Below are 10,646 nucleotides of genomic sequence, written 5' to 3'. Positions count from 1 at the left end.
TGGGGAGTGACGTTTTCCACCATGAGGGAGCGGCAGAGGCCCGCGTTACCAGGTTGCAGATCCGGCTGCGCCGCACGCGGTTCGCTCATCGGGGCCCCCGTGAAGGCGGCCGACTCTTCCCCGTTTCCGGTCCTCACGGCTTCGTACGTTCCGATGGAGCGCAGCTCCTGGCGAGCCGCCTCGCAGGCCGGGTCCATGGCGAGCACCGCTTCGAAGCACCTGGTCGCCTCGTGGTACATCTGCAGGGCCAGGTGGGCCTTGCCGCACCTGAAGTGGTTCTGGGGCCACCGCGGCTCCAGGTAGCGGGCCAGCAGGGCGTCCCGGAGCGCCTCCTCGTGCCACCCCATGGCGCTGTAGCAGAAGGAGCGATCGGCGAAGAACCTGTGGTCGTTCGGGTTCCACACGATGGCCTCGGTGAAGCACCCCACGGCGTCCCTGTGACGGCCCATCCTGGACAGCTCGCTGCCCTGGCGCGCTAAGCTCTGGCTCCGGGCGACGGAAGCGTCGTCGATGGGGCTCCGCAACGGCTTGAAGCGCGCGTCACCGCCGTCCATGCCTGTTTGGTGGCTGGGGATTTGATGGCGCGTGAGGGGTGGAATGCCTCCCTCGAGGGCTTTTCTTATAACTCCGGCCGCCATTCTGAACTTTCCCGTGCTTGCTCTTTAGCACGGACTTCCTGCGAATGGTAGAGAACAAGAAAAGGCGCACACACTAAGAATGATTCAGCTGTGACCTCAGAGACTGCAACAACTGAAATGGTTAGCATACTTTTTTGGATGAATTGTAGCCACAGTCCTGTCTGTTCGAATCAGTTTAGGAAAAAAAAATCGCCAAAGAAGCGATGCGAACGGAGAGGAACCTCTGTCATTTTTTTCGTCGTTTCTTTCGTGCTTTTTTCACCATGCTTAGTTTAGTAGAATAAATACCGCTGACAGGAGCGTACACTGGTACGAAATATTTAATGCTGTGGCACGTAGGTACCTATCAGCTTTCACTGTGATGTTTTGTGTGCGGTCGCTAAGTTGAACCTTACGAAACCCTGAGCACGATTTTAGGTGAGCGCGCTATAATATAGCCCGCATCGAAGCTGTAAAACGACGATCCATTTCAAAGGGGCTTTTTGAGGGAAGCAGCTTTGATAATAAGGCCGCCTTTAGCGGTTTACAACTATAGCTCTGTTCAGGGGTTTCACACTGCGCCAAAACATTCACACGGGCGGCGATCTTGCAAGACGCAAGGTGCGCTTAGATTTGTAAAAGCTATTTTTTTTGTTAGCTTGCAGTTTAGAATGTTGACCTGAACCACGTTTTCCGTCTTTTATGGTAATACACGTACATTTCTCGGTAGAACAGATTCCATCCTCAACCACCGTTTGTGTTTCACGACTACACTCGATCTGCTGGACATGTGGGTTCCGACGAGACAATGAAAAGTTTGGAAGGCGGCATTTTACTTACTGCGGGCATGTACAGGCGCCGCCGAAAGTGACTGGACAAGGTTTAATAAATGTACAGGAATTTCTTCTTCCCGAAACTGCCTTGCTGCATTGTTGTGCGTTTAAAGGAGTCCTGCCTAATAGAAAAACCTATATGTAAACGGCAATGGCTGTCCAGAAGGCGATAAGGTAAACATTTTGTGATATTCACAAATCCTTGTTCCAATTACTTATGACGGCACCTGTACGTCCCGTGTGCGTTATCACTTCAGTTAATTAGCACTGACCAATTTCCTCGTGGTAACTCCACTCGGTTTTCTTCAAACATGAACTTTTATTGCGAAAGTAACAACGAACTACGGAAAGTTTTCAACAAACTTTTCGGGTATACACTTTTGGAATACGCTACCGCTCTGTAATAAAACATTCCGTACCGGCTATACATTTAAAAATTATTTGCGGGAGTTATTCCAACCTGAGTAATTTAACTTGGCTATATTATGTTGAGTTTTGTCTCTTTATTGTATTACTAATATGTTTCTTGCTTACGATGTTCTTGCATTTATACCGTAATTTATCTTGCTGATATTAGTGGTTTCTTTTTCCTTGCATTCCTAATATGTTTCTTGCTTATTATGTTCTCGCACATATGCTGCAATTTATCTTGCTGATGTTATTTTGCGTTTCGTCGATTGATATATTTCTGTTTATAACGTGTGTTTCCGTCTGTTTAATGAATAACAGAAGGTACCCCTTCAGTCTCTGACTCTGGGACCTCCTTCTTAAAGCTTGTATTGTACACACTCTTGTTGTAACACCAAATGAAATAAAATTCTAGTTTAAAGTCAAATAACAATAACAATAACACCACCAGAAACATCTGGGCACCAAAATTAAGAAGGCTTGAAAGAGATGAAGCCGCACCGTTTGTGCGGCAACCGACAAATGCGACCAGTGTTTTTGCTTGCGAAAACTACAGCCAGCAAACTAACAGAACACAGTAGCAGGAACAACACAAGCGCTGACGTTCAAGTTTTAACTGGAGATTTATTCAGCTGCAGCTGTCCGGCCCATCGCAATCTTTTTATAAGTGATTGCTCTCGAGATATTTAGAGTAATGCGAGCTGTAGTTAGTCAATTTAGTGCGGAGTACTTTTGCACAGCGTGCGATGGAGGCGAAAGTTAGCTTTCTGCGGAGCCATGAAAACTGCCAGCTTTAAAACTACAGTAAATAAATTCTAACAAGGAACTACAGAAACAGTACAAAGCTCTGCAAAGTGTTTTTTGCAGATTTCATATTCAAGTGGATGCCTTGATATACATGTGGAATATTCGCTTTTCTGCACCGGGTTTCTTGGTTCAGCGAGAAACTTCAAGATGGGAACATACGAAGAATTGATACACGCAAAAGGCACGTCCAAAGATGAACTCGCGGTGCGCAATACGACTAAACGCGGGCACAACAGCCACGCTGAAGGAACTACACATGCGCGGACGAGCTGGCAAACGGATTAGGCGTTCTCCGAGTCATGTAACGGGATCAAGGTTTGGCTAACGCGCGACTCCTTATCATCGTCTATGTGGAGGGCCTCCACGAGCTTTCTAGCTGTCTAATCCCATTTGCAAAGAACACCTCAGTGTCCCGAAAAAGGGTCTTTTGAGCCACAGACTTTCAGGTGCGACGGAAGATAAGCATAGGTGGAATTCTTGGCCGCTAAGCGCTCTCAGAAACGCAGATTAAGGGACCGCCTTCTTTACCTACACTCTGCTGCAAAACAGGAGTGATCCGGTACACGACACCCGGCACAGAATTGCTTAAACTCGTGGGCGCGCTTGACGCTGCCCGTACTGGAGCTAGTCCCTTGTCGGCGGTGAATGTTTCTGTTCAAGCTCAAGTTTATTGCACTAATTTGCACATATTTACAGTTGGGTTGTAGTACAGAGGAAGGGCCCAAGGCCGAAGCCGAAGAGCACGATTGAGTACATTGTTGTTGCCTCAAAAGACGAGTTGAACGCCGTAGCGTGATCTGACAAGAGAGAGAGAGAGAGAGAGAGAGAGAGAGAGAGAGAGAGAGAGAGAGAGAGAGAGAGAGAGAGAGAGAGAGAGAGAGAGAGAGAGAGAGAGAGAGAGAGAGAGAGAGAGAGAGAGAGAGAGAGTCCGGGAGGTTCACGAGGTGTAGAGACCGTTTTCCTACCCTGCACTGGAAGTGTGGGGTGTTCGGGGGATAAAAGAGAGGGCAGAAGAAAAGAAAGAGATAGGTGCAAGAACCCGCGCGCACTGCAGTGCCGTTTTAGGCACACAGTCGTTCGTGTAAACTCGTAGCGGTCACGAAACAGAAGAGCTTTTGCTGCCCCCTGCGAAGCCGAATGTACGGACCGACGACCTAAAATAGTCCCAACTGCGAACGGTCGATTGTCCAATCGGCTGAGCGAAATGGCAAGCACGCTTCTCTCCGATGAATGTTTAGGACAGCGACGCAGCACACAATCTATTTTTATTGTCTCTTCCGCCCCGCAGGTGTCGCAGCTGGCGCTGATGGCCATCCCGTTGAGGAAGGAATGCGCATTTGTGAAAGCTACTCCTAACCACACTCGACAAATCAAAGGTCGGCTGGAATTGAGACAGCCCACACAGAAGACGGCGCTGGGGTAGGGGATCTGGATGTAGAGACATGGTAATCCTATACGTGCAAGTAAACCAAGCGTCTCGCGGCATCGGTCCTTGAGAGCGCAAGAAGGATGGTGTCTCGCGGCGTGTAAGAGCAACTTCATCTGCCAAAACGTTGCCGATGGTTCCGCCGCGACTTGGCAGCCTCGGGAATACAACGTAGCAGCCATGGGTGACAGCCAGGTGGAATTCTTATCGAATCTCCGCCACCAGTTGGTGGAGCGGGCCGTAGCACCGGGCTAGTTCGAAGGTTCGTATAGGATGCCTTTCGAATCAGAAAAGACGGACCACTTGTGGGGAGTAGCTCCAATAACGCCATCAAAAGCCCCACGATGGCTGCAAGTTTGCTATCTGTCGAGCGCATGGCGTGGGCAACACGGAAGCGAGTTGTGGTCAAATATGCTGGTACAACCACCGCACCTGCCGAGCTGGATGACGTTACTGAACCATCCGTGTTCATATGATTCCGGTCGTTGTAACGTTCGCGCAGTCATTAAATAATGACATCGCCAGCCGTTTTAGAATCAATGGTGGCAAAGTCGGCTTTTTTTACAATGCCGGGAACTTGAGGCATTGTGATTAGGTGTTTATTACACATAAGGATCAAGAGCCTGGCGAACTCCCGAGGGCTTTTTACACGAAGAAAAAGAAGGAGTTGTGCGTTAGCCAACCATCGACTTATTTATGCGAAACAGAAACACGCCTAATGAGCCTGATGCAAGCTCTTCCGCGGATTCATTGTTCCTTTGAGTGCATAGCAGATTCTTCTCGAATCTCCGCCACCAGTTGGTGGAGAGGGCCGTAGCGCCGGGCTAGTTCCAAGGTTCGTAGGATGCCTTTGGGATCCGAAAAGAAGAACCACTTGAGGGAAGGAGCTCCAAAAGTGTAATCAAAAGTTCCACGATCCCTGCAAGTTCGTTATCTGGTCTTCCAGTAAGTCACCTTGCTCACCAACAGCTCTTGTGTGAATGTGCCTTTTCCGTGTGCACATTTGTTGTATGCTCTAATAAATGACAAGTTGGCAGCATGCGATCCGTTGTCTCTCTTCTACTTTGTACTGTCCATTCGGGCTTTGGAACTTTCCTAAGCTGGCAATCCAAACGTCAGTGCTGCTTCAGTTTCTGCTTCAAGGCGCTGCGACTCTGAACACGAGGACCCGGGTTGTATTCATGCGAAAGCATTGAATGGCCCATTGAGCGAAAAGGCACGCGTCGGCGTCTAGTGCACTGCTTGTGGACTGCTGCTAGTCCACTGCCAGTCCACTCGTCTTTGAAGCGATCCCTACACATTCCATACCACGCGCTTAAACTCGGCAGAAGCGACAGGCGGCCGTCCACTTCAGTACACCGAAGACGAAGGAAGGGAGCGCAAGAACGCAGCCAGGCGAACGGACAGACAGGTAGCGAAATCCAGCGTCGGCTCTCCCGATGCATGGCAGCAGGGACTAGCAGCGGCGCAACACGCAGAAGACAGATCGAAGACATTAGAAAGCGTAAAGTGAAGAGGGTCGCGAAGTGAATCGCGTCAAGCGGCAAGACGACGAAACCCTTTCAGAACGCAGGACAGCAGCAAAGCGCCTCAGGCGTTCGATCAGACATAAGTGCTTTTGCATGCAGAGCAGCCACAGTACATGCGTGTATCACGTCCCCTTCAATTGGAGCTGGTGAGGTCTTCACCACGGAGATTACAGGGTCGAACACATGGGCGGACAAGCACGCGTTCCCGCACGAGTCTCCGCGCCAAAAACCGGTTTGGCTGCCGGATGACCCGCCGCGTCGGCCTATCCCGTGTGCATCGCATCCAACCTGCTATATATTTTGACGCGCCGCGTCGGAAACCTGATTGCTCGGACGGACATCTCCCCCGCTTGAGACTTGACGTCAAACGCTTCTCCTTGCGTCTCGTCTTTCTCGACGCATTCGCCACTGCTCATCGTTCTCAAAATTCCGCAACTACGCCGCCAAGGCACAAGAAAACTCTATAAAACCAAAATGTCACACGCCGGGCTGTTTCAGCTCAGGTATGCCACGATGAAACCTCAGCGTTGTCTATTCTATTCCAACCTACGCGTGGTACCCGCTATTAATTTGTTCTCGGGAAAAAAAGCAAAAACAAACAAACAAAAAATGAACGCCGGCGTGTACACGTTTCAACGCGCGTGAAGATCTGCAGGTGGTCTAAGTTAATTCGTAGCCCTCCACTATGGGGTGGCCCATAGTCCAGGTGTTGCTTCGGCGCGTATACTCCCGCTTGGATTTTTTCGTTTGTCTCCTAAGATGTCCGGATAACATAACAGATAAACTAAGAAATGACGCGTAAATAGCGCTGGGAAACGATATATTACTTAAGCTAAAATATAGAAATTTATAATTTATAAAGTTAAAATCTGTAAATTATAAAATTTACAAATTATAAATTTACATTCCGTATAAGCGAAATGTTTTATACGGGCGAAATAGCTTTATCCCCGTTACCCTTCTCCTATTTCTTACCCACACCCTTGTGGTCTTAGGTCTACTTCTAAGGGAGCAGACGCGTTCCCTTCTTACTGGTGACTCGATTGATTATGAGGTTCAACGCGCTGACGCTGCGCAGGCGACGCGGCGCGCCGTAGTGGAGGGCTCCGGATTAATTTTAAGCGCCTGGGGACCTTCAACGTGCGCCGAAATCTCGAACAAACGGGCGTTTACGCTTTTCGCCTTCATCTGAAAAGCGGCCGCCGCGGCCGGGAATGCAACCCGCGACCTCGGGCTCAGCAGCACAGCGCCATAGCCTCTGAACCACCGCGGCGGGTGACTCGCCAATACAAGCTTTGGGTCTGGGCCCGGTTCCCATCGCTAAAGAGCGCTTAGAAAACGGCTCCATTCAAATATTAGAAAACGCAGACAAGCAAATCTACGCAACCCAAGGGCGGAGAGGGAGAGGGGGTTGCAAGTCTTTTAACAGTTTTCTTGAAGAAACCGAGAGTTCCTGAGCACTGAATTTTCGCACGAAGCAACACTTTATCGTCTAGTTCGCATAAAAGTAACACAGGCGGTAGCCATGGTTACGCATTCCCGCAATCAATTGAAATCCCGTTTTCGCCAAAGAGAACCCAAACTTGCAGGATACATTTCGCCCAATGTGACACGTAAAAAAACGCTCAGTCTGCGCCCATACACGCTTACAGGTTACCGTTTTTTTTTCAGAAAAAGAAACCGCGGCATTGCCGCTTCTGCTTTGTTGTGGAAAACAATGACCTAATAAATAGGACCTTCGTGAAACGTTTGAGCCTAGGCTAGCAGTTACCCGCAGATTTTTTTCAGAAAGGCTAATTAATTCTTTAAAACTGCTTTATGTAGCTTCGCTTTGTGTGCCATTTAAAATGTGCCTCGTGTGTGCCTCGTTTGCCTCGTAAAAAATACCAGTTAAATTTACTGTAAAGCGTCGCCGACCGATCCTGTTGTAGGGTGCGGTTCCCTTATAAAGAAATTTTGTATTTCGCGGTGTGCCACATCGCGGTTTACGAGTACCTGCTGAGACTGGCGTAATTTGACAAGTACATTCATAGCTCACAAAAAACGGCAGTCCACTTCAAGTTTCTAAAGGTTAAAGGATACGCGAAAGGCGCGGAAAGCCTTTACGTATTACGGCGCCGAAGCAGCCAGCAACTGCGTTTGATCGAGAGTTTAACGGAAAGCGGGCGCATTGTTCGGGTGAAAAAATTTATACGAGTCTGAAGCCTTACGGCCAGCTGACTGAGAATATCCACATTCAACAGAAAAGCCACTGAGAAACTCACGGCAAGCGGGTACATTATCTCGAGCTCCGTAGGAGACGTAGCACCGACGAGTTGACGTAACCGCGTTTCCTCCAGAGCGATCAGATAGCAAAAACACTAAGGCCGTTGCAACGCGAACTGCCTGTTCAGGTGTCTCGGTAATTCAGACGCAAGAAAGTCATACATGAAGGATGATAAATACCTCGGCAGGCCAGAAACATCCGCGATGTATTCCTAGCTGCCGGAAGAACACGCAAGAACGCCGAACGTCGCCATATGTGCCTATTGTTTACCCCAATGTTGCCTGAGGAGTTCGTCGCATTCGCTGAACACGAGGTAAAAGGAGCTCTTTCGCCCAGCGTTGTTGAAGAGAATTGCGATAACTGCCTATTACGCATAGAAAATCGAAGCTTACAAGAAATAGTCAGGCCACGGGGCCGACAGCTTGGTTATTTAAAATCAAAGAAAAAGAAACCCCGGTTAAGAGGTTGACCATGTTATGCTGGGTGTTTACACATTTAAGTATTCAGTAATATTTGAAGATACAATGCACTGAAGTTGCGTTCTAGAAACTCTGTCTTAATTTAAACATTTGTCCAAAAAATTTAAATCGATGACGAAGAAAATAGGCCATCCAGAAAAATAAAATTCAGCGAGGACATCTAAGCCCGGATGAGTTGTGTATGCGAAATTAATTGCGGCCAATTAAACCTGGCGGAGTACTTTTTTGAGTTTGCACTGAGTTATCATCGTTGTCAAGTGCAATGCAGAACAGCGTTGGGCACTGGCCAATTGACCCCTGGGGGTATGTACTTCGCTACGTAACCAAACGGCGGGTTTAGGAGCCGCTTCGCTGCTGCAGACCTTGTCAACACGCTATTGGACGTGTCGCAGCCAATGGGCTCCTTCATTTTTATACTTGCTATAATGACGCGCATTTCTAGACCTGTACCCAAAGGGTCATCATACTCTCACCCACTTCATTTCTGTTCTCCTCTCGAGATGAACCCCAGTTCCTCTAGACCAGGGCAACCACACCGTATCACCGGCTCCTCTCAAACGTTAGGAGGTGTGGCACTAAGGTCCCTTAAATGGATACGGACGTCAGACGCCGCCGGGCGTCGGACGCCAGCTTTGCGCGATCAAAGGGAAATTTATTGCTTTCACATTTAAAGAAAAACCAGAGAGAGAGAGAGAGAGAGAGAGAGAGAGAGAGAGAGAGAGAGAGAGAGAGAGAGAGAGAAATAACTGAATTGCTGTATTGACAAAGAAGATAAGGGCGTGGTGGTTCCCGAGCTGGAGGTTCAAGCGGCCCAACTCCTCATTCATGGGTAAGGGGAATTAGCGGAAGTGTATGGGTTCTCTGCACGAGCCCTTACTTGGCGTTGGGCTGGGCCTCTTTCACCGCAACGGGGGCAGAGAAGGGATGGGTAAAGCTAAGGGTGGATGTGACGCAGGACAGTTCGATCTACGGAGTAAATATTCCTTCCGGAGTTGATGCCAGAGTTCACAATGAGAGGAGTGGGCGGCGGGGTCGGGGATGATTTTGCGTCATAAGAGGCTGCAATATATGCTCAGTGACTTCGCTGAAGGTGAAGATACTGTCTCTAGTCGATGTGACTCCGTACACGGAAGAGCCCCATCCTACCTGGTCTAGGAAGATTCCCGAGACGAGTGCTCGGGCTACCGTGTGGGCATTCTCTATCCCTTCCATTCCCGTTCGAATCGAGAACCACTGGAGTTCGACCGGGTCTGATTCCAAACTTAGGAAGATAATTTTGTGCGTCGGGCTGAAATCATACTTTTGGGAAGGTTTTCGAATCCGAGATAATGATTTTAGGTGTCGGCCTTTGGGCTAATGCCAGCGCGGGCTTGCGCCGCTTCAGCTACATGCGGATGTCTGGTTGGAGGATGAGGGTGACAAGAGGAGATAATAAGGAGTGAGTAATTGCTATAGCGAATGCCCCTTTAAGCTGATATTCGGCCGCATCGACATGGAAGGCCGTGTCTTGATGTGTCCACCTTTCAGTAGGAAATGATGAGTGCATAGGTTTTGGGGATGCGTCACTTCCTAGAATAACACATAGGGTTATGTCATCTGCCTGCATGTCGTACTGGGGACCACGCACTGAATCCACAGGAGGCTTCTCTCGCTGAGGAGATCGTAAAAGGGTGATTTCTTTTCAAAGAACATTTTGTGTAAGTACTCCAGGCTTAAGGTAAAGATAAAGATGAACTCCTTTAAGGGCCGCATTCTCGGCTCGCAGCGCGGTAATTTCGAGGCAGGTGGATGGCGTACAACTTTCGCACCATGTCTAGTGAGAGGGGGCTTCGGTGATGACAGGGGGAATGGTGGCATGCGTGTGCGGTTCCTGACCAAGTGAAGGGAGATGCTGGGGCGCTCACCTTTTGCCGAAGGGGTGTGCCGTCTTGTTGGAGGGCGGCTTTGAAAGTGCTCTTGTGTCGCGTCTCGTGGTGATTTCGCGGTGGGTGCTGTCCTTCCTGGAGAGGCACGAAGCCTTGTGCCTTATATGGCGGTAGCTTCTTCGTTTCCTGCTTCGCTGTCACAATCTGGGCGTAAGTAGAGTGGTCGCGTGGCTGAAACCGGCGTTGGCATTCGGCCGAGCCTGTGGTGTGTGGTCCATCGCAGACTGTGCAGTTGGACCTCCTTTTGGTGAGTTTCTCATCACTCACGTTGCACAGCGTGGGCCTGGATTCTGCTACGGGCATACGTCCTTGCGGAACCCTTTGCTCCAGCAGTTGGTGCATGCATCGGTCGTTCG

At 49.4% G+C, this 10,646-nt stretch overlaps 1 protein-coding gene across 1 annotated transcript in view; it reads right to left on the bottom strand.

Moving 5' to 3' along the window:
• LOC144175424 (uncharacterized) overlaps nucleotides 1-10,646 on the bottom strand; it is a gene marked incomplete at its 3' end in the record, with an annotated part of 28,392 nt that continues 17,746 nt past the window's right edge. The window contains 1 exon segment of the mRNA XM_077704503.1: nucleotides 1-660. Within this exon segment, the coding sequence (XP_077560629.1) occupies nucleotides 1-660 (660 nt within the window).

The sequence above is a fragment of the Haemaphysalis longicornis genome, unplaced genomic scaffold (genome assembly GCF_048455015.1).
Source record: "Haemaphysalis longicornis isolate Haplotype H1 unplaced genomic scaffold, Haemaphysalis longicornis Haplotype H1 scaffold_3, whole genome shotgun sequence".
Taxonomy (NCBI): Eukaryota; Metazoa; Arthropoda; class Arachnida; order Ixodida; family Ixodidae; genus Haemaphysalis; species Haemaphysalis longicornis.
Note: the sequence above shows the minus strand (reverse complement) of the source record. Positions and strands in the feature narration are given on the sequence as shown.